We start from the raw sequence: 22,869 nt of genomic DNA on the forward strand, positions 1-22,869 counted from the left end.
TAAGGAGCACTGCCATAGGATTAGAGCCGGTAGAAATTAGATCCACGTAGGCATCAATCACCCCTCCAGTGTGCTACATGTGGCTGGAATCGCTGCAAGATCTGACCACACCGCTCTGTCCTCAGAGCTGCTGGCAAACAGCAATCATGAAGTTGTGTGGAATGACCTGGCTGGAGGATCATATATGAGAATAGGAATTTAAGTTAATTAATTTGAAAAGCCTCCCTCCTGGGACACTTGGTTGAGGAATGAGCAGATTTAGATGTGTTTCACTGTATGAAATTTTTGCTACACATCAGAGAGCTTGTCTCCAAACATGTTACATTAAAATGAGAGCTTAGCCACATTGTCTGGTGGCCTGATCAGACTGGGAGTCAGGAGACCTGGACGCTCAACAAGATTTATCCTTGTTTGTGATTTGCCATCTTGGGCGAGTCATATTCTATCTAGATATCTGTCCAATGAGGTTAACAACTCCACTCTTATCCACCCTTTCAGTATGGGGTGCGGCTAGGACATGATAGCTGAAAGCAAAGTCCGGAAGGATAACAGCATGGTTGTTTTTAACATTTGTAGTAATATTCTTTTTCTTTGGTATGGTGATATATAGACAACACAGAATTTTCCATTTGAACCACTTTCACGTGTACAATTCAGGGATATTAATTAACATTCACAATATTGTACTACCATCACCACTATCCATTACCAACACTTTTCCATCACTCCCAAACAGCAACCCAAGTATCCATCAGCAGATGAATGGACATATACTGAAACATTCAGCCATAAAAAGGAAATGAAGTTCTCACAAATGCCTCAACATGGATGAACCTGGAAGGCATCATGTTGAGTGAAATACACCAGATACAAAAGGACAAATATTTTATGACTTCAGTTATATGAAATAACCAGAATAAGCAAATACCTAAAGACAGAAAGTAGATTATAGGTTACCGTGGGCAGGACAGGAGAGAGAGGGAATGTGGAGTAATTGCTTAATGGATGCCGTCATATTTTTGGTTATACTGTGAACCTCATTTTGGTCCAATGACAGTAATATTCAACAGCTCTATAACACCTGGCAGTTTTATAAAGAGCCCCTAATGACAGGTTCTCATTGGGTCCTTTATAACTTACTCCCTGGGTACCATTAATAACCCAAGCTTCAGATGAAGATACTGAGTCTCAGAAGTGAAGGGATAGGGCTCCCAGCCCTTCCCTGAACGTGTATCAAGTGCCTGCCGGGTACCAGGTTCTGTTAGGTGCTCATGACACCAGAATGATTTCTAAAGAAATGATCCCTCCCAGCAAGAAGGAAGACTAGGGTCTTCCTCATTTGTTCACACTCTGCTACCACCACTTTCTGAACTCAGGACGGTGGCTAACAATGGCTAGGACATTTGCTCTAGTCAACATGGGTCCGTGATCGCTGTATATTCAGCACCTGTATGTGCCAGGCATAGCAATGAATAGGAATGAATGTATCATTGCTAATTATCACAGCAATTCTGAAGGGTGAGTAATTGTTTTCTTATATACAATTACTTATATATTTTCTTATATATTCCTTATATCAGGGAGTTTGCTGAGTGTTATTCCAGGTATAACAACAGTAGCAGCAATAACATTTATTGAGTGCTTACTTTGTGCCAGATACTGTGCTTTGGGAGTTGATGGATTATGTCATAAAACCCTCAGCTACAATCCCATGAGGGGTTTTTGTCATTCCCATCAGAGAGATGAAGTGACTTGCCCAAGGTCACACAGCTAGATGGGAAGTGGTTATTGCCTGGTGTTGAATCTCTGTTGTCCCAGGCTGCATCCCTCAGAGCAAGGGCCATGTGTCGTCCATTCCTTCAGAGCCTTCCTCTCTGTTTGACCCTGGTAGGCACCCACATGTGTTTGTTAGATAAAAATACATTCCCTGCAATGGCCTGCCGATCAAAAGGCAGGTAGTAAATGTCCAAGGTGTTTCTGAGGGTGTCGTGGCTCCTGGAACCGTATGGCTGTGGCAATGACAGTCTGTTCATTGAGTACACCAGTTGTCCTCACCTTCCTGGCCCCCAGGATCGCCAACCTGAAGATCCAGCTGGCCAAGCTCGACAGTGAGGCCTGGCCTGGAGTGCTGGACTCCGAGAGGGACCGGCTGATCCTCATCAACGAGAAGGAGGAGCTGCTGAAGGAGATGCGCTTCATCAGCCCCCGAAAATGGACACAAGGGGAGGTGGAGCAGCTGGAGATGGCCCGGAAACAGCTGGAGAAGGACCTGCAGGCAGCCCGGGACACCCAGAGCAAGGCGCTGACAGAGAGGTAGGGCTGGGCTGGGCCGGGGGTCGGGGGTCCTTCCCTCCCAGCTGGGCCGCCAGAGGTCTCCGCAATTCAAGAACAGGTTTAATTTTTAAAGATTGACTACTAATCCAAATTTTTTTTCAAAAAATACGGGGAAGGCTCAATGAACCTCATCTGTGGGCTTGATTGAACCTGAAAGGCTCTGGTTTAGGCCTTAAGACAGCAGATTGTCTATTTCCTTGTGTTCCCACCAATCTCACACCCACGTTTCACTGAGTAAATACCTTGGTCACCATAGGTCCTACAGCCCCGAGCTTCTCCCTCCCTCCCATCCTCCCATCCTTCCTTCCTTCCTTCCTTCCTTCAATCCACCCATCAGTCATTTATCCATTCGTTTAACAAACATCTTGTTGCACATCTTCTCGTGCAAGGCAACTTGGGATTCAGAAATTAGTACGACATGGTCCTTGCCCACAATGACCTTAAAATCTATTCTAGTTCTTCTCCCTTTTTTTGACAGTAGAGTGTATTGAGCAAGGTCCCCTGCCCTTAGGAGCTGAGAACTGAAACTAATGATTTTTGGGTTTTTGTGTGTGTTTTGGGGGTAGGGGTGAGCCAGGGAATTCCTTTTTCCAATGAAATTGAAGGGAGAGCCCCAGCTTATAGAACAGGTCAACGTGGCAGTGTCCTGGTCGAAGCCAGGAGTCCTGGATGCCTAGACGTGCTTTCTCTGTGTCACCCCATGACAGGTCCCAAGATACCTTCAGGGCACCTTTGAGCTCTAAGAACCCACTTGCAGTACCACCCTGGCAATTTAGAAAGCCCCATTTGCACACTGCAGTGTGCCAGATGGAGCACATTGCCTGCCTGCCTGGCCTCTGATGGCTTAGGAGTGGAGAGTGGGCTGTATGGGAACTCATATTTTTTAATGTAACATTTTGTGTGATCTGTGTATCTTTTAAAAAAAAAAATCCCTCATTCAGAAAATAAACAAATAAAAAAAAAAAGAACCCATTGACTGGTCAACAGTGGGCAATATCTCCTCACCAAGCACTTTATCAGAACCTCTAACAGGGAAGTCGAAAGTGTGGCTGTTGCTTCTGTGTTCTCCATCCTTCACCAGGAGGGATGACTGATTAGCACTGGCCCACCTGAGGGAAAATGAGCAGGAGGGGAGGACAGGGCTTGACTAGCTGTCCACTAGCCCTTGGCAGCAGCTGCTAGAAGTCTCCTTTAGCACTAAGACTCTCCAGCGCCCTCATTCCTTAGTCCTAACTGAAAGAACAAATGGTTCACTGCCTGGGAAGACCTGCACTGGGCCTTTCCTTGCCTGTCCTGCCTCTAGCCAGTCCCCCAGTGTCATAGCTTAGACTCCAGACCCCTCAGCTCTTCATAGTCCTCAGAGCCAGCAGCTGAAGTGACAAGAGACATGTTTCCCACCTTCCCACCTGCTTACTAGGTCACCCTGAGCAAGTCACTGGCCAGTAGGGGCTTGAGTTGCCTATTAGGGAAAAAACATGATAATTATGTTGCACACCTATATCATCTGAAGGCAGGCAGGTGGGCCAGATCGTGAACTGAGACTCTTCCCTGCTGTAACAATTTTGGTTTCTTGAAACTAGCACTGGAGTTTCCTCTAGAGAACCCCCTAAGAGATACTTTATCTAAAAGCTTCTGTTATCTGCCAGACCCTTTAACCTCTATGGTTCATTTAAATCTCCCAACAATCCCGAGGTTAAGCCCTATTTTACAGATGAGAAAAGAAACGCTTGCCTCACATCACCCAGTGGCAGAGCTGGGATTAGAACCCAGGGTTTTTCTGTGAATTTTTTTTTTAATTACTAAAAAATCATGCATAGAACACAGAGGTCCCAATTATTAACACCTTGCATTAGTGTGATACCTTTGTTACAACTCATGGAAGGACATTTTTATAATTGCGCTACTAACTATAATCCATTGTTCACAACAGGTAGAGCCCAGGGTTTTCACTCCAGCACCCATGCTTGCTCTAGACCTCTTATTAGTGATGGCAGCCTCCCTGTCAGGGCGCGGTGGCTCTGCTGGAGCAGTGGGCTCACTCAGCCGGCCCAGGGCAGCCGGAAGCTCCTCTCCTCAGAAGCTCTGCTGAGCAGGCGACATGGAGGTCCTCTGGGGGGAAGGCCAGAGAGTGTGCAGGAAAGAAGCACAGCTGAGGAGAGCACCGGGGACAGGCTTGGGACAGGGGCTTTGAGCCTCCTACAGGAGGAGAAGGCCACCCCCCTCTTTGTCGGTGCCCAGAGCTGTGCGCATCTAGCCCTGGGTTCCTGTCTTCACCCTTCTGACCATGTCCTCTCTGCCTCTGTTTCCCCACAGGTTTCCCTGGGGGTCTCCTTCTCTGTCTTTGTTTCTCCTGTGTGTCTGTCTACCTATGTGAATATATGTATTCTGCCGTCTCTTTCTCTCACTCTCAGAATGGGATTAGGAGGTGTCTTCACCGCCTCAAAATGGCCTCTCCACTCAAGGTGCCTTTGAGAAGGGCAGGAACGGACACATCCGGGAAGTTCAGCCCGCAGCGCCCATCAAACCCCAGTCACCCAACCCCCGTTTCCCCTCCATCCGCATGGCCCCCACCCACCACCTCCCAGAGTTGGTGTGGGGTCACGCGTGTCAGAGTGTCGGCTGCCCTGGCGCCATCCCAGGGACCGATTGCTCAGGCTGGAGCCGGGGGTGGAGGGCAGGCTCCTGCATTTTTAATGAGCATCCCAGGTGCTGCGCTACAGCTTGTGGGGGATTCCAGCCTCGCCTTCCAGGTCCTCCGCCTGCTTGCACGCTTGGTGTGTTCTTGGCCTCCCAGCATGAGCCAGGCATCACACAAAAGTGCCATATGGCCTGCTAAGTCCACCGCCGCTGGGGGTTGCCGCTGCTGGGACCACACCCCCGTGCTCAAAAAGCTGAGGCAGCCTGGCTCCCAGTCCCCTGAGCATCCTGTGGGGCCCCTGATCAGGGTCTGCATTTACTTCCCAGACTCACTTCTGTGGCTTTTCTCCCACAAAGAAGAGGAGAATCAAGGTAGAAATGGCCGAACGCCACTCCTTTTAGACTCAGACCTCACACCTCTCCAGGGCGTTGCTCTTATGGAGGGCGAAGAGATTCCACAGCTTGCCCGTGCAGTTGAGAGTCAAGATTTTGTTCATCGAGGCCTCCATCTGCCAGGCCTGCTGCCAGCCCCCGCCTACTCTGGAGGAAGAGCCAGGGATGGAGCTGGCCAAGAATCATGCCACAGCTGTGCTGCCCAGGGCCCCTGTTGTCTTTGTAATTTTGCAGGTGGAGTTGCCCAGTAACGGGCCCCTCCCATCCCTTGCCATTTTTCACTTGTGTCTAGAATATGTTCTGGTCTTCGCTGGAGGCCAGGTCTTGTTGGTGGAGGGACCGTGTGGTTTGGTGTTTCCATGGAAATGAACCCTTTCTGCCAGGCCCCAGGCTGGGTTGGCTGTGCCCTAAGTTACACTCTCCAATCTAGAGAGCAATGGTTTAGAAAGTTCCTCTCAGGCAAGATGGCATAGAGGGTAGGGGGCTGACTCTGAAACAGGTTTGTGCAAGGGAACATTTAATGCCCAGGTCTTTCAGCAGAGCAAATGTCCTGGGCCAAAAGAGTTGTCCACTCAACAAATAATTATCGAGCACATCCACGTGGTGGGCGCCGTGCTTGGTGCTGGGAGATGGGGGCACAGTCACTGCCTTCCTGCAGGTAGTTGCTGCAGCAGCTCAGAAACCTCAGCGTGCTTAGAAATCACCCAGGGTACTTAGCAAAGATGCAGATCCTGGGCCCCCTGGCCAGACAGTCTAAGTTATTTGGTCTGTGTAGCACCCAGGAATGTGCTTTTTAATGAGCACTCCCCTTTCTGACATAGGTGGTCTGTGGACCACACACAGAGAACTGCCAACTGGAGGACACGGCAGAGCAGCCCAAGTCCTGAGTTGCTGTGGGCACAGGCTGGCACGATGAGGTCAGAGGGAGCCATTCCAGGGACCAGCATATCCCCTGGAGCCAGCCAAGCTGCCCGCCGTGGGGGATTTTAGGAGAGAGGTCTGAAAGGCCGGCCTGCTGGAGGTCTCTTCCAAACACGGGGAATTTGCCTCATGGGAGGTAGTTGTTGAACTGAGCTTTAGTATCAGAGGCATCTGGGTGCAGAGCTTGACTCTCAGGCTCCAAGAGCGTCCGTCACTTTCACCTAGCTCTTCTTCAGACTCTCCAGTGCTGCGCTCTCAGGTTTCTCTATTGATGACTACTAGTTCATTCAACCTTTCACTGTAGTACAGACTCAAAGCTTGATCCTGGGCCATCTCAGTTTTTCACTCTTATTTTGCCCTAAGGTAGCAATCTTGTCCATGTGATGGTGACCCCCATTTTACAACTGTCCACCTGTTCAGCTTTCCCAGCCACACAACCATAAAGAAACTCTTCTCTTCTTCCAGCCTGCTGCCCTCCAGGCTTCCCAACTCAGTAAATGCCATCTCCATGCGTTCATTTGCTCACAGTAACCCAACATTCTTTATTTCCTCCCTTTGCCTCACCTGCACCTCCAGCCTGTCTGCTTTTCTCTCTTCCAGCATCATTTAGTCCACACAGTCATGCCGTTGCAGCCACCCCAGCCCTCCTCCCTGCATTCGCTCTGCAGCCTCCCATCCATTCTCTTTACAGCTGCCACGATGGTCTTAAAATGAAACAGGTCTCTGCTTAAACTCCCTCCTTAGAATGTTCTTCCTCTGTACCTTTTCTGGCTAACTCCTTATCGTCTTTCATATCAGCTTAAATTTCCCTACTAGTCAGCATCAGCCAAATGCTGCAAGAAAAATCCCCAAAATCTCAGTGTCCTAGTACAAGTTTAGTTTTTGCCCACTTAGTGTCCAATTGTGTATTCCCTGGTGGCAGGAAGGCTTCCTCACGATCGGTCCTTTAGGACTCCGGCTCTACCCATCTTGTGGCAGGTCCCCTTTTAGATTGTAGGAATCTTTGCAATCAGGAGGATGGGGAAGGGGACAATGGGGAAGACATTCTCTTAACCACTTGAGCCTGATGCACATCATTTCTGCTCACATCCCATTGGCCAGAACTTGGTCACATGCCCCACCCTACCCGCCTGTGAGGGAGGTGGGAAAGGTGGTCCAGCTGTGAGCCCAGGATGCTGAGGAGAGCACAGAGGCTGGAGAGCACCGGAAGTCTCTGCCACAAGATCCCCTCAGAGAGGCTCACCTGCCAGTTCTAACTGGGTCTGTCCTGTTAGGATTTTCTCCCTATCATCCTGTACTTTTTCCCTCATGGGCCCGGTGTCACAGTGTTTTTTGTTTTGTTTTGTTTTGTTTTTGAAAGATTTCTTTCTTTCTCTCCCCTCTCTCCATTGTCTGCTCTCTGTGTCCATTGACTATGTGTTCTTCTGTGTCTACTTGTATTCTCATTAGGCAGCTCCAGGAACCGATTCTGGGACCTTCTGGACTGGGAGAGGGGCAATCATTTTCTTGCACCACTTCAGCTCCCTGGTCTGCTGCGTCTCTTGTTGTCTCTCCTCTGTGTCTCTTTTTGTTGTGTCATCTTGCTACACCAGCTCTCCGTGTGGGCCAGCATTCCTGTGTGGGGCAGCATACCATGTAAGCCAGCCCACCTCACGGGCCAGCACACTTCACAAGGAGGCCCTGGGCATCGAACCCTGGACCTCCTATATAGTAGATGGGAGCCCAATTGCTTGAGCCACATCTGCTTCCTGGTACCACAGTGTTTTAATTATTTGTTCTTTTTTTAAATATTTAAGCCAGACAAGCTTATTGGGTTTTTTTTTTTTAATCTTTAGTTAAAAAGTGTTTTTTTGTTTCTATTTTTTTAATATTACATTCAAAAAATATGAGGTCCCCATATACCCCCCACCCCCCTCACTCCCACTCCTCCCCCCATAGCAACAATCTCCTCCATCATCATGAGACATTCATTGCATTTGGTGAATACGTCTCTGAGCACCGCTGCACCTCATGGTCAGTGGTCCACATCATAGCCCACACTCTCCCACATTCCATCCAGTGGGCCATGGGAGGACATACAGTGTCTGGTAACTGTCCCTGCAGCATCACCCAGGACAACTCCAAGTCCTGAAAATGCCTCCACATCTCATCTCTTCCTCCCATTCCCCACACCCAGCAGCCACCGTGACTACTTTCTCCACACCAATGCCACATTTTCTTCAATTACTAATCACAATATTTCATGAATAGAATATCAGTAAGTCCATTCTAATCCATATTCTATTCCTCCATCTTGTGGACCTTGGAATGGTTGTGTCCATTCCACATCTATATCAAGAGGGGGCTTAGATTCCTCATGGATGCTAGATGCAATCCTGTTTGCAGTTGTAGGCACTCTTGGCTCCCTGGTGTGGTGGTTGACCTTCTTCAACTCCATGTTAGCTGAGTGGGGTAAGTTCAATAAACCAGAGTGTAGGAGTTGAAGTCTGTTGAGGCTCAGGGCCTGGCTATCACATGGTCAGTCCAGAGATTCAGGTCCCTTGGGTATATATTAAACCCCAGCACCAACTACAGTACCGGTAAAAATAACAGGAGAGACTTGTGAACAAAGATCACATCTGAGTCCAGCTCCATCACTCAGAAACACAAACTCCAAAGAAGGGCCAACTGACGTGGCACTGAACTCCAGCCAGGCAGGCTTATTGTAAGAATGAGTCAAGGCAGTGTAAAATGGTGTCCAGCACAGTGTTGATATACAGCAAGTGATGAATGTAGGAGTTACTGTAGGGTTGTATGTGGAGGCTATACTAATGTTTCTAGAAAGTTCTTGTATATGCGACTTTGGGTCTGTGTGTATAATGTGAGAGAACTTTTTTGGGCCAGCTGGATGGCTGATGTTCTCTTAGCCTCCCCTCATGCTTGCTCTCCCCTCAGGTTAAAGTTAAATAGTAAGAGGAACCAGCTGGTGAGGGAACTAGAAGAAGCCACCCGGCAGGTGGCAACTCTGCACTCGCAGCTGAAAAGGTGAGTGGTGGGCAGCAGGGTGAGTGTCCCTGGGGATGGCCAGATGCAGGCGTCCAAGGTGGCCCAGCCCAGGCTCTGCCTTCACCTGCCCTCTGTGGCTAGAGTGTGGACATCTAGAAGCTGGCGTGAGCAGGAGCAGGATCTCCACTTCCCAGACCTCAGGCTCCTCAGTCCTCACACCACACAGAAGGTCCCACTCGCGTGCTGGTCTACCTTCGACACCTTTCTAATACCTGCCAATCCACTTTTATGCAAGAGAGAGGGATAGGCTCAGGCCTGAGCCTCAGTGGGCAAGAGTGCATCGCTGGACTTTAATAACAACATTTCATTTGCCTCCAGTTTTTCAGTGGTTGCTTTCCAATTATATTAAGTGGTACTGCTTTTCAAATTATGCTTAAGCGATAAAGTTTCTTTTTAAAATAAATGTTGTAAAGTATGGAAATGTGAGTTGAAGGACAAGGTTAAGAAATAGTGAAATATTCGTTCAGGTCGTTTCAAATATGAAAAAAATCATGAAAATAGAACCTAGCTGATGAAGCTTTGGGAAATATCAGTATAGAGGGAAATGCCATTGACTTGGGTTCGAATCGCAGTTCTGTTTGCGTGGCCTTCTTGGGATACCAGCTTCCTCTGCAGTGAAATGGGGGTGCATTACCCACCCTGGGGCCTGCCGTGGGGGTCCAGTGAGAATAGGCATTTCAAGGGCGCAGGGTGCTTTTTGGGTCCCAGGTGGCCGGGGCGGGTACCAGGTGGCCCGCCTCATGGCTTGCATCTTTGCCCTCTGTTCTCTTCCGGCCCCCAGCCTCTCGAGCAGCATGCAGTCCCTGTCCTCAGGCAGCAGCCCCGGCTCCCTCACGTCCAGCCGGGGCTCCCTGGCCGCCTCCAGCCTGGATTCCTCCACCTCGGCCAGCTTCACCGACCTCTTCTACGACCCCTTTGAGCAGCTGGACTCGGAGCTGCAGAGCAAGGTGGAGTTCCTGCTCCTGGAGGGGCCCATGGGCTTCCGGCCATCCGGCTGCATCACCACCATCCACGAGGATGAGGTGGCCAAGACCCAGAAGGCGGATGGGGGCGGCCGCCTGCAGGCCCTGCGCTCCCTGTCCGGCACCCCGAAGTCCATGACCTCCCTGTCGCCCCGCTCCTCCCTCTCCTCCCCATCTCCACCCTGCTCGCCTCTCATCGCCGACCCTCTCCTGGCTGGAGACACCTTCCTGAGCCCCCTGGAGTTTGAAGACCCAGAGCTGAGCGCCACTCTGGGTGAGCTGAGCCTCGGCAGCGGCCCCAGGGAGAGGTACCAGCTGGAGGACGCGGGAGCGGACGGCAAACATTTGGGCCCAGGTAGAGAGCGCCCCACCTGGAGGGCAGGCTAGCAGGAGGAGGGACAGAGGTGCTTTCTGCACGGGCCTGCGCCAGGAGTCCCAGTGATGATTATGGTTAATGTTTTTTTTAATCCACTTTCTGCATTCCAGGCCTTGCACTAAGGTCTTTATCTGGGAGATTACTTCATTTACTCGTTCAGTATGTATTTATAAAAGGACTCACTCTGTGCTGGGTCCTGGGATAAGGATTTTCCATGGTGGGTTCCTTCATTCCACAGATTCCTATTCAGTACCTACTAAAACTAAATGCCAGTGCTGAGGGAGGTACATGGATTCATTCATTCATTTTGTCTTTATTCATTCATTCCTTCAAGAAATATGCCACGTGCCAGGCACTGGCTTAAACACTACCGATCCAGGGTTGAAGACAGATCAGATCCCTGTTCTCATGGAGCTTATGTCCAAATAGAGGAGCAGAGAGTGACCAAGCAGCCAGACACATAAAAGCACCATGAGCACAGTAAAACGGGCTGTGCTAGAGCCTGTTGGGTTGGGTCTGCTGGTTCGGATCAGATCGTGGAGGAAGGTGACATTTATGGTGAGGCTTGAACAGTGAGAAGGAGCCAGCATTGGGAAAAGCTGGGAAAAGAGTTTTCCCAGTAGTGGGAATAGCAAAAACAAAATCTCTGAGGCAGGAGCAAGAGAAGTCAAAGAGGGGCTGGCGCCGGCGGTCAGAGGTAAGGAGTCACCAAACAAGGCTGCAGAATGAGGCAGAATCCGGATCATGGAAGGCCTGGTGGTCCAGGCTAAGGAACATGGATTTTCTGATTGCAGCGGCGACCTGGGTGAGGGTTTGAAGAAAGAGAATGATATGATCTGACTCACATTCTACCTGGGGTCAGAAAACATTCTGGTGTTGATTGAGATTCAAGTTGGTGTCTTCACAATTAAAGATGATGATGCCAACAATGGCATCTGAGGTTTAATAGGGGAAACTCTGCATCTTTAGCAACAACCAAAAAAAGATCGTAATAGTAAATGTTTATCAGGGATGCATGACGTGTTAGGTTACGTGCTAAGTGCTTTACAAGTGAGATAGGTTACTTCTATTACGCTAATTTCACAGATGAGGAGACAAAGGTTCAGAGAGGTGGCGTCGCCTTCTGTAGGTCACCCAGCCAGCAAGTGAGAAAGCAGGGATTTGAACCTGGGTCTTTCTGCCCCCAGGACCAAACCCCTTTCAGGATGCCAAGCAGCTCAGTGCATTCAATCCTGAGACCCTCTGTATACTTGCAAACCCCTCCAAGCTCATCTGGCTCTAGGGATTGGAGATCAAGACTGAGTAGAGGGCCAGGTGAGCTCACCTGGAGCTCCTTGGCCTTCCTGGCACTTCTGAGAACAACAGCTATGGTTTATTCCATACACATATACAAAATGCTGGGGCTGTTATGCATATTAACTCAGTTAAACCTCACCACAGCCGTTAGAGGCGGCTGCCACTTTTATCCCCATCTTACAGATGAAACCAGTGAGGCACAGATTGAGTAACGGATATGGGGGATGGTAGCAGCATTTTGTGAATGTAATTAATACCACTGAGTTATACACTTGAAAGTGGTTAAAATGGGAGATTTTGAGTTATGCGTATGTTACTAAAAAAGTTTAAAACAACAAATAAAAAAATAGCAAGGCACAGGGAGGTTGAATGACTTGTCCAAGATCAGCCCCACAGCTCTGCAGGGGCAGATCCAGGATTGGCACCAGAAAGCCTGGCCCAGCTCCACACACTGGCCTGTGCCAGGTTCTGTCTGCAAAGGCCTCATGTTCTTGGCTCCTTGTGAAGTCGGCCAGAAGGAGCCTGGCCCATCTCAGCCTGAAGGCTCCGGGAATGGGCGGGAGTCTCGCTGCAGTGTCCAGAATTATCTGTTCGTGCACCAGGGCCAGAGGGAGGAAGGGGGAAAGATGAGGTTTCCTGGTTGATTACAGGCACTGCTGGGTGAGTGCCAGCAATTTGCCGCGAAGAGGAACCAGGGAGATCCCTGGTGTTCCCTCATCAGGAAGGGAGGCTGTGGCTTGCTGAGTGTTCGCAAACAAAAATAAAAACAGGCTTCCCACTACAGCAGGTGGCAAACTTGAGAAAATTGTTCCCCGGAGAGAAGGGGTGCAGGTGGAGAATCTAATGAGGTTCAAGAGGGGTTTTTTGATGTTCATAAGGCACTAACGATGCAACGCCAAGTCCGGGACGCTCAGACCCCAGCTGCATCTTGAAGGGTGACTCCCCTCGCCCTCCCCCACAGCGTCTTTGGGGCTTAGGAGCCAGGCTCACCGTGGCTCTCGGGATGGTGTTTCCTTCATCCAGTCTCCAAAAGATCCCCCGCCGGTGAGCGATGCCAGGCGCTGAGCTCAGACGTTAAGCAGTTTACACGATTAGCGCCGCTGTGCAGTCAGCAGACGGATTAATCTCCTTAAGTGGTTTCACGGAGGGTGGAGATGCGTGGGTCTCCGGCAGGAGGTCTCCGTGGACCCCAGCAGGCGTGGGACACAGGCTGGGAAAGCCACTCCCCCGCAGCCAGCTGCTCTGCTCCATGTCCCCGGCTCCCGCCTCCATCCTCCCTCCCCGCCTGCCTGCCTCGTCCCGAAGGGCTCTGAGCACCTCCATGCTGCCAGCCCCCGCTCCCTTGTCTGTCATCAGTGCCCAGCCCGGGGCTCCTGGCACACAGCATGTGCTCAGAAGTGGTGGCTGTGTGAATTTGGCCTTCTTGCCACACAGAGGGCAGGTACCGTCATCTCGGCAGTTCTGAACCTGGTGGAGGAGCCAGGCATAGTGCCGGTGCATGTTATTTGGGGAAGGAAGGAATGTGTGTCATTTCTGAGTGCCCAGGTAGGAGCCCTGGCTTAGAGACTTTCACATCCCAGTTAAAGGCATGGAGTGGATGAGGTGAATTAGGAGTGGAATGGAATAGCCACATGGGAAAGCAAGAGCTTAAATCCTTTCCTTTCTGAGGTTGAGGAGCTGCTCATTTTCCCCAGGTGTGCAGGGATGGCTCTGAAAGCATCACTGTAGCACTGGAGATGTGACAGGCAAGCAGTAAGGACAGTGCGGATGGATTTTGTCAAGCACTTTCCTTGCGCCCATCTCTAAACTAAGACTTTGCCTATAGGTAAAGTTCCACAGCCCTGCAAGGTAGAAATGATTATCTCCCTTTTACAGATAGGAATCTGAGGCATAAAGAGGTTAAATCAGTCTCCCAAGGTCATAAAAGTGGTACCTGGAGGAGCTGAGATTTGAACCTCAGCAGTTTAACTCCAGAGTTAGGGCTATTAACCACAAAATCACGCACTACCCCTCTGTCACTCCCAAAGCAAGGCAGGAACTTGCTTTAGAGTTCAGAGGAGGTTGTAAATTGCAGGAACTTGCTTTAGAGTTCAGAGGAGGTTGTAATTTGGTGGGTCAGCAGCATGACCAAGAGTGAATAAAGAACGTGTATTGCAAAGGCAGAATCCTGGTTTCTGAACCCTGCCTCCCCATCCTTCCTTTCCCCCCCCTCTTATAGCTGCGAATCCAGCCCAAAGGTGTGGCCTGAAAGTGGCCTGTGTCTCAGCTGCAGTTTCGGACGAGTCTGTGGCTGGGGACAGTGGTGTGTACGAGGCTTCTGTGCAGAGGTAGGTCCCTGAGCCCTGGCTTTTTGTCCCTGTCGCCATAAGCCCTGAACACACGGTGCGCAGGCCTGGGATTGCCTGGAGAGGGTCCCATCCAGGAGGGCACTCCTGAGTGACGCCCCCGCCCCCTGCAGCCCTGTTTCGGGCTGTGCCGAAGATGCAGGTGGTACAGTTGTCCTGGAACTGGCAACGCTTCCAGCTCGGGAGAGTTCTAGTTCCACGATAGCCATGGAAAAAGCTGTGGCTGGAAGAGTAGGGATGGGAGACGGGGAAGCCCCTTCAAGAGAGGGGTCCTGGGCAAGTGGGAAGGCAGGACCCCAAGAGAACCAGACTTTCCTTCTTGAGAATCCAGCCACGCCCTCGCAGAGGAGCCTGCTTCTGGGAAATGACTTACCTGGCTTGCTGCAGGGATGCCTGACTGCCCTCTCTCCCACTGCCTTTCAGACTGGGTCCTCCAGAAGTGGCTGCTTTCGACAGTGACGAATCAGAGGCAGTGGGCGCCACCCGGGTTCAGATTGCCCTGAAGTGAGTGGCAGGGAGGATGGGGGGGGGGGCGCAGCGTGCGCGGCATCCCTTCTTCGCCCAACCATGTACCACCATTTACCTTCCCGGCCGCCCAGGGAGGAAGGCAAACCAGCAGGACCTGCTGGCAGCCGTGGGCTGCAAGTTCTTTCCCCACCTCCAAGCTCCCCATTTCACGGATGAAAAAAATGAGGTTTTGAGAGACCGAGCGCCTTGCCCCAAGTCTGGTCAGAACCAGAACCGAGAGCCCCAACTCTCAGTCTGGGGATCGTTGCTGAGGTTTTTGTCTTCTACCATTTCCATCCGGGTTTCAGGCATCTGCTGGGAGCTACAGTCCAGCTTGGGCCACTGGACCCATGTTTTCCTTTTCTTGTTTTTTCCCCTTAACGAGGGCCTCAATATTTCTTTCAATATGAATGAATTGCCAACATTTAGGTATCGGGAAATTTCTGGCTTGTCTTTGAAAATTCAGATGTGCTTGGCCATCTTGCTTGGCAGTCCCCAGCCATATCTTGTGATTATTACAGAAGAGAGAGAAATGTGTTACTAAAGGAGCTCCAAATGTCCCTCTTTGTTTTAGGTATGACGAGAAGAATAAGCAGTTCGCAATATTAATCATCCAGCTGACTAACCTCTCTGCTTTGTTGCTGCAGCAAGACCAGAAAGTGTGAGTCTGTAGCTGAATGGGCTGCATATTCCGCCTCACCCCCGGCCCTCCCTTGCCTGGGGAGCACTCTCTGGCTCTTCCTGCTCTGACTACAAGCCCTGTAGCCCCGTTGTGGGGACTTAAGTGCATGTTTCCGTCATTCAGAAGGTCAGTGGATTTAGGCATGATGGCAAACGTGCAGCCTCTAGAGAAAACCCTCTAGAGGCTTTTGATTCCTTCACAGATATGCCCTGAGCGCCTCTCACGTGCCCAGACAGCAGGCGGCTCCTTCATGGACCCTGCCCTCTTGGACTTCGAGTCTCGGGGCCCCTTCCGTCTGTTCTAAGTCTTCCATGCGCAAAGAAACAGACTGCCGTTCTCAAGAGTCGATTCCAGTCACTGTGCTTCTCTTGCAAAGATAGCGAGTGAGGATTACCATGAGGTTGTGAATGCAACAAATGCCCTTCCCACTGTAGACAGGTTTAATGTTTTATTGCATCGCCTGTGTACGTTTTCACCTGTAACTAGACCAGAAGGCTCTGGGGCAGCAACGAGAGCTTGTATTTCTATAGTCTGTACCCAGGCAGCCTCTGGGAATGCAGCATGTGGAAGGAAGACAAGAACCCCCACGAGCTCTTACAAACTGTGCTCTTACAAATGCACTTGCACATTTGTTAAAATTGTGCCAACCCCTCCACAGAGGCGGTAGGAGATTCCTCAGTGTTAACACATTGCTTTGGAGACCAGTGACTCTAGGCTCCCTGTGCTTTCAGATCTGGGGTACTGGGGAAGGAAGAGCAGTGTGTCATTCTTAGGAACCTTCTCTGCGTGCCTCCCTAATACCTACAGGACTTGAGCAGTGCTGCGCACTCTCGTTTGCTTGGAGATGTTCGCAGCCTCTGCTCCCTGCTCTGTCTCCCTGCAGGAATATGCGCGTGGCTGTCCTTCCCTGCTCCGAGAGCACCACCTGCCTGTTCCGGTCCCGGCCCCTGGATGCCTCGGACACCCTTGTGTTCAACGAAGTTTTCTGGGTGTCCATGTCCTACCCAGCCCTTCACCAGAAGACCTTAAGAGTCGACGTCTGTACCACCGACAGGAGCCACCTGGAGGAGTGCCTGGTGAGGGCTCTGTCTGTCTGTCTGTCCATCTGTCCGCACTTCTGGAGATCGGTCCATCCTGAGCTTCAGTGGGGAAGCTCCGAGGAGACGCAGGTTATAGTGTCCGTGAAGCTCTTCTTGGCTTCTGCACAGAGACTCTTGCACAGGCGAACACCATTCTCAGACCAGGGACAGTGTGTGTGTGTGGGGGGGCATGGGAACCCTCTTTCCCAGGAGGAAGAGTGATGGACCTAAAAATACTTTTCAACTGCCAGAGCCTACTAGATGATGGCCACACACCACAGCTTTACTATGCAGCACTGCAGATTGGACAAGAAACACAGAATATTGAGAACAAACAGACAGGGGTTTGAATCCCACCTTTACCACTTACTGTATAGCTGGGTGACCTTGAGCAATTTAGTTAACATTGTGGTCCTCAGTTTTCTCTTCCATAAAATGGCAATGAGAGCACCTGCATCAGGCCCACTGGAAGAGTTGTTCTAAGGATTAAGTGAGAGGACACTAGAAAGCACCTGCTCTGTTGTCTGATGTGCAGGAGGAGTGCATCGAATGGGACCATAGCAAATCCTCTCCCTGGAACAGCGCTGCCCCAGATTCCTTCTCACCTGGTGGCAGGTGTTGGGATTGGAGAGGAAGGAGTCTTGGGTACCGTTGTATCCTGAGAGAGCCATGCCCTTAGGTTCAGGCAGAGCACAGGCAGATCCTGCCCTTCCACCTAGCAGTGCTGTGGCCTTAGGCAGGTGGCGCGCCTTTCTCACCTGCAGCAAGGGACTTGACGGCTTACTTGTGGTGTTGTCATATACAAATGAGTTAAAAGAAGTGGAGGGCTCTGTCACCCCTTATGCCATTTAGATGTCAGTGGTTAGTATTTTAAAGATAGTTCAGTTGCGGGCACGGCAGAGCCCAGACCTGAACATGACACCCAGGAGGTAGCTCTGCTCATTTGCAGATCTTCCCAGGGGGCCTCTTATGTGCCCACCCCCATGTCAGGTGCCAAGGATTCACTGGGGAACCTAACATACAGGGAACCAAACGTTAGTAGCTGACACACAGACAAATAGAGATAAATGCTGCTTTGTGACAAGTGCTATATTGGAAGTGGATGGGCTAAGGTGACAGAGGACAATGTGGGGGGTATACAAAGCCGGGAAATGAGATGTGCCTGGCCCCCTCACCCTTCTCCCTGCCTCCTCTAAGCTCTAATCTCCCTCCTCGGCGAGCTGGTCCTCTTTCTCCTGGTGTGAACCACAGGCCTCTTCTCCAAGTCAGAAATCTCCTTGCTAACCATCCTTGACCTGGATCTGCTTGTACTGTAAAATCCTTCTCTGTCGTAGGATCACAGGATCACATCCCTTGGCATGTTGGGATGGAGCTGCATCCCAGCCTTGCCGTTTGTCTCCTAAGACAGCCTTCTTCAATTCTTAGTCTCAGTTTCCTTATCTGTAAAATGGGGCCAATACTGTACACCTCGTAGGTGGTTCTGTGTGGCTTAATGAGATGGGAAAGCAATGCTTCTCAAACTCTGCCAGGCCCACGAGTTACCTGGAGCTCTTGTTAATGTGCAGAATCAGATTCAGTGGGTCTGAGGTGGGGGCCTGAGATTCTGCTTTTCTGGCAAGCCCCCAAGTATTGCCCACGGTGCTGGTCCCCAGACCACACTTTGAATAGCAAAAACTCAAAGCAACCAGCTGTCTGCACACACTCAGTGCTCCATGGGTCTCCATGCCCATCGTTTTCCTCCTTAGCCAGAGTACACAACAGCCTCGTTGCTATTCATGCTGTCATTTTACAATAATGCAACAGTGAACGTGGGTTGGATGCAGTGCATGTACCAGACACTAAGCTCAGCTCCTTCCATGTTGTTTTCTCTCTCACGCCTCACTCCAATTTTATCTGATCAGTCCTGTTATATCCATGAAGAAAATGAGGCACGAAAAGGTGACGATCTTTCCCAGGCCACACAGGTGGGAAGTGGCAGAGGCGGTGCTAGAACCCAGGCCGGTCTGGTCACTCAAGGCTCTCTGTGCTTTCTCTTTGCCAGCACGCTCCTTGGGAACCCACGGGGGTCCGCGAGCACAGCTGGGTGAGGGGGCCACTTCGAGAATCTGGCCATCAGCTTCTCCAAACCCCAGCTCCTCTGGCGAAGCATTCCCTCAGCCCTGGGGATTCCTAAATGGCAATCCTATTTTCTTCTCCTAATTGGCTGTCTTTTATTCCTCTTTTCTAATTGAAGTCTGCCCATTGCTGGTTGCCATGGCAGCAGCCAAAGCTCTCATCTCTCTGTGGCTTGTCTCTGTCTGTGGCCAATGGGAAACTGACTCTCGCAAATCCCGTGGGGATGTGGAGTGTCAGGCTGTCGTGTTCTGGTGGCTGGAGGAGGAGAGGACATGAGACGGGGGAAAGGGTTTGTCTCATCCCACGCAGAGGGTGCCCTGTGTGACTGGGCTCACGGAGCGCCTCGTCTGTTTTAAACCATTCCATCGGCCAGGCAACAACAGCGCCCATGAGCAGTTTCTGTGTCGGCGGCTGGGCTAAGACCTTTGTGCTATTTCACTGCATCCTCAGGGCAGGCCTAGGAAGAAAGGCTGGGGTTACCTGTGTCTCACAGAAGAGGGCTCAGGTCCCAGAAAAGGTTATGAGCTGCCCGTGTCATCCAGCTGGTAAGCGGAGAAGCCAAGTTTTGAACAGAGGTTCCCTCATGCCACCACAGCACTCCCCTAGCTCATGGGGTAGCCCTGGGCACCTCTCATGTCCTCAGACCTGGGTAATGGGTTTGGGGGAACATGTGGGCTGCCTTCCCCCCTATCACAGGCAACAGTTCTGCTGGGTGTCTGAGTGTGGTGCAACAAGGGGCACAGGCTTTCCAGCTGGGCCTTCACGGCTACCACCCGACCGTCAGGCTCAGCACCATGCGGTTCACCTACTCAGGTCCCAGGTCCCACCTGTCTTCCACAGTTCGTCGTTACAGCGCTCGCCTCGCGTGCTCCCTCGGCTGCCTTGCCCCTTTCTCACACTGCCATTTGGCAAACCCCGGGCAAAGTGAACTCTCCACCTGCTCTGCAGCCATGCAGCTGGAGAAAACATACACAACCACACCGTATTGTCTCGTTGGAAGATCGTGATCATTAGCCCCAAAGGAGTCCTTAGTGCTGCCCAGCAATTAGACCCTGTTTCCCTAGACTATGGCCTCTCCCACTTGGCAAAATGCCGAATTGACGTCCTCTCCTGTCTCTTCAAACCTCCAGCAATTCCTCCCCCATCCTTGGTTTCCGTTGGTGACATTGCTTCTCTCAGGAAGAGAATAGAAGGAGCCATAAGGGAGCCCCACAGCACCCCAGCTGTCCTCATAGGTTCTGCCATTTCTCCTCTCTAAAGATGGGCCTTCCATGCTTTTGGGCAAGGCCAGCGCCTCCATCCAGTCTCAAGAGCACCACTCCAGGCACTATTCCCCTGCCCTCTCTATCTGGAGTTTCCTACCCCTGCCTCGCCAACTGGGCCTGGCCTCTCAGTACACCAACATGCTCTTATTTCTCATACACTTGGTGGGGAAAGCTTTCTACCTCATTTCCACCTCCAGATACTCCATTGTTTCTTCCCTTTTCTTTGAAACAAAACCTGAAAGAGGTGTTCACGTGCTCTCTGCTCCCCATTCCAAGTGGGCTGTTGTCCCCATCGGTCCACTGAAAACGCGCTCCTCAAGGTCCTCAGAGATGCTTCTTGTTGCTAAATGCGGGGGTCAGTTCTCCGTCCTCATCGCCCTTGACCTGTCGGCTGCGTTAGGCACAGTTGCTCACTCCATCCTCCTCAACACCCTTTTATCCTCCCTTGACTTCTTGGACACTTTACTCTCCTAGCTCTCTTCCCACGTCACTGGCATCTCTCTCTTTGTCTGCTTGGCTGACCCTTCCTCAATCCTTGGTCTTCCCCCTTTTCTAGTTCCGATTACCCTCTTGGTGACCTCATCCAACCTCACACCCTCAAACACCATCTTAAAGGGATGTCTCCAACCTCTCCACTCATCTCTGGGCTCATGCACGCAGCTGCCTATTTGACATCTCCTCTTCCATGTCTACTAAGCATCACCAACCAGTCTGTCCAGACAAGCGCCCCTGATTTTCCTCCTCCTCTTCCCTTTCTCTGCTGACAACAGCGCCGTTCTTCATTGCTCCTTCTCTCACACACCACATCCCGTTCTTCCAGAGATGTGCAGACTCCAGCTACTCCTCACCACTCCACTGTCTCAAGCCACTATCGCCTCTTGTCTGGATTATTGCAGTAATCTCCTGCCTGCCTTCATCTCTTTTCAATACTAGAGTGATCTATTAAAACGTAAATCGGGAAGTGGACTTGGCCCAGTGGTTAGGGCGTCCGTCTACCACATGGGAGGTCTGTGGTTCAAACCCCGGGCCTCCTTGACCTGTGTGGAGCTGGCCCATGCGCAGTGCTGATGCGCACAAGGAGTGCCATGCCACACGGGTGTCCCCGTGTAGGGGAGCCCCACACGCAAGGAGTGCGCCCTGTAAGGAGAGCCGCCCAGTGCGAAAGAAAGTGCAGCCTGCCCAGGAATGGTGCCACACACACGGAGAGCTGACACAACAAGATGACGCAACAAAAAGAAACACAGATTCTCGTGCCGCTGACAACAACAGAAGCAGACAAAGAAGAACACGCAGCAAATGGACACAGAGAACAGACAACTGGGGCGGGGGACAGGGGGGAGAAAAATAAATAAATCTTTTTTAAAAAAAGTAAATCAGGGAGCAGGTGTAGCTCAAGTGGTTGAGTGCCTGATTCCCACGTATGAGGTCCCAGGTTTGATCCATGGTACCTCCTAAAAACAAAACAAAAAAAAACAACTATTGGGGAGCTGATGTAGCTCGTTGGTTAAACACCTGCTTCCCATGTATAAGGTCCTGAATTCAATTCCCTGTATCTCCTTAAAAAAAAGGGTAAAAAAAAAAAACTTAAATCAGTGCATACCACTCCTCTGATTAAAACTTTATAATGGCTTGATGTCATCTAGAGTTCACCACCAGTTCTTTGGATTCCAAGACCCTACAAGCCACGGCCCCTTGTTAACTCTCAAATGTCATCTCCAAAACTCTTGCCCCAGCCTCCTGTGTTCCTTGACCACCACAGAATTCCCTTCTCTTACTTATGAACGGGCAAAGGCACGTTCTGTCACCTTATTTTGGGCTAGACCCAAATGTCACCTTCTCCGTGAGGTTTTCCTTCCACCTTATTAAAAATCACATTACCCTCTCCACTCCCTTCCTCCACCTGTCCAATAGTTGGCAGGTCATAGTTTAATTGGCTACTCTTTTTCTTTCTTAGTGGTGCATAAAATAGTATGCGTTATAGTTGATGGCATCTTGAATTTGGTGCAAAACAGTTTAGCTGGGCTACCTGATTTGCTTATCTGACTGCTCCAGCCTCGAATGTAAGCTCGTGAGGGCAGGGGTTTTTATCTACCTTAAACCACAGCACTGCCTGGCGCATAGAGGCTACTCAGGAAATTTATGTTTGTTGAATAAATGATGAATGAATATGTAAATGCCCTCAAAGTGCATCTGCTTTTGCAGACCATATTCACATGCACAAGCCATCCCCAAACAGACAATGTATCTTGTTGGAATTAATACTAATCTGCTGGAGGTGTCACTCCTCAAAGCTGTGTTCACATCCACTCCCCTTTGCCCCTCAGTCATAACCGGCCATATTTTCAGCTGTCATATCCGATGTATTTGTTCATCTTCCCCAGGGACCTGTGGGGCAAAATCATGTCTTACATGTTTCTGTAGCTCCAGTGTCTAAGAGGGGCTCAGGGAATATTTATTGAACAAATAAATAAATAATATACATTTATTTGTGTGTATTTACATTTAATCCAGGTGCCTAAAATGTGCCAGGCACTTCAATATCAGAACTGACCTCAAAACAGCCCTGCAAGCGGGACCAGATGTAGCTCAATGGTGTGAGTGCCTGCCTCCCGTGTATGAGGTCCTGGGTTCAATCCCCAGTACCTCCTAAAAACAAACAAACAAAAAAACAGTCCTGAAAGGAGGAGTTATTTCCTCCATTTTCCAGGTGAGGAAGCCGGGGCTGAAGAAGTGCAGTGGCAGCCTCGTGTTTCCTCCACCTACTCACCACTGTTCTTGCAGAAATTACCTTTAGCTGCCCCAGACTTAGCACAGTCTGTGCACTGCTCCAGTACATCCAGATAGAAAAACTAGAAGACAGGGTCCCAGGTGGGTGGAAGGGTCCTCCGCCTCCCAAGCACCATCCCAAGCCT

At 50.6% G+C, this 22,869-nt stretch overlaps 1 protein-coding gene across 9 annotated transcripts in view; it reads left to right on the top strand.

Moving 5' to 3' along the window:
• WWC1 (WW and C2 domain containing 1) overlaps positions 1 to 22,869 on the top strand; it is a 158,167-nt gene that overhangs the window by 114,565 nt on the left and 20,733 nt on the right. For 6 of the 9 annotated variants that reach the window (XM_004468558.5, XM_071210970.1, XM_023591749.3 and 3 more), the window contains exons 9-15: positions 2,071 to 2,313; positions 9,220 to 9,309; positions 10,112 to 10,647; positions 14,183 to 14,291; positions 14,733 to 14,813; positions 15,391 to 15,477; positions 16,382 to 16,574. In XM_004468558.5, coding sequence (XP_004468615.1) covers positions 2,071 to 2,313; positions 9,220 to 9,309; positions 10,112 to 10,647; positions 14,183 to 14,291; positions 14,733 to 14,813; positions 15,391 to 15,477; positions 16,382 to 16,574 — 1,339 coding nt within the window. The remainder of the gene's footprint in view (positions 1 to 2,070; positions 2,314 to 9,219; positions 9,310 to 10,111; positions 10,648 to 14,182; positions 14,292 to 14,732; positions 14,814 to 15,390; positions 15,478 to 16,381; positions 16,575 to 22,869) is intronic. The other 3 variants (XM_004468559.5, XM_058281950.2, XM_071210976.1) reach the window with 1 other exon arrangement.

Source organism: Dasypus novemcinctus, chromosome 2 (assembly GCF_030445035.2).
Source record: "Dasypus novemcinctus isolate mDasNov1 chromosome 2, mDasNov1.1.hap2, whole genome shotgun sequence".
Taxonomy (NCBI): domain Eukaryota; kingdom Metazoa; phylum Chordata; class Mammalia; order Cingulata; family Dasypodidae; genus Dasypus; species Dasypus novemcinctus.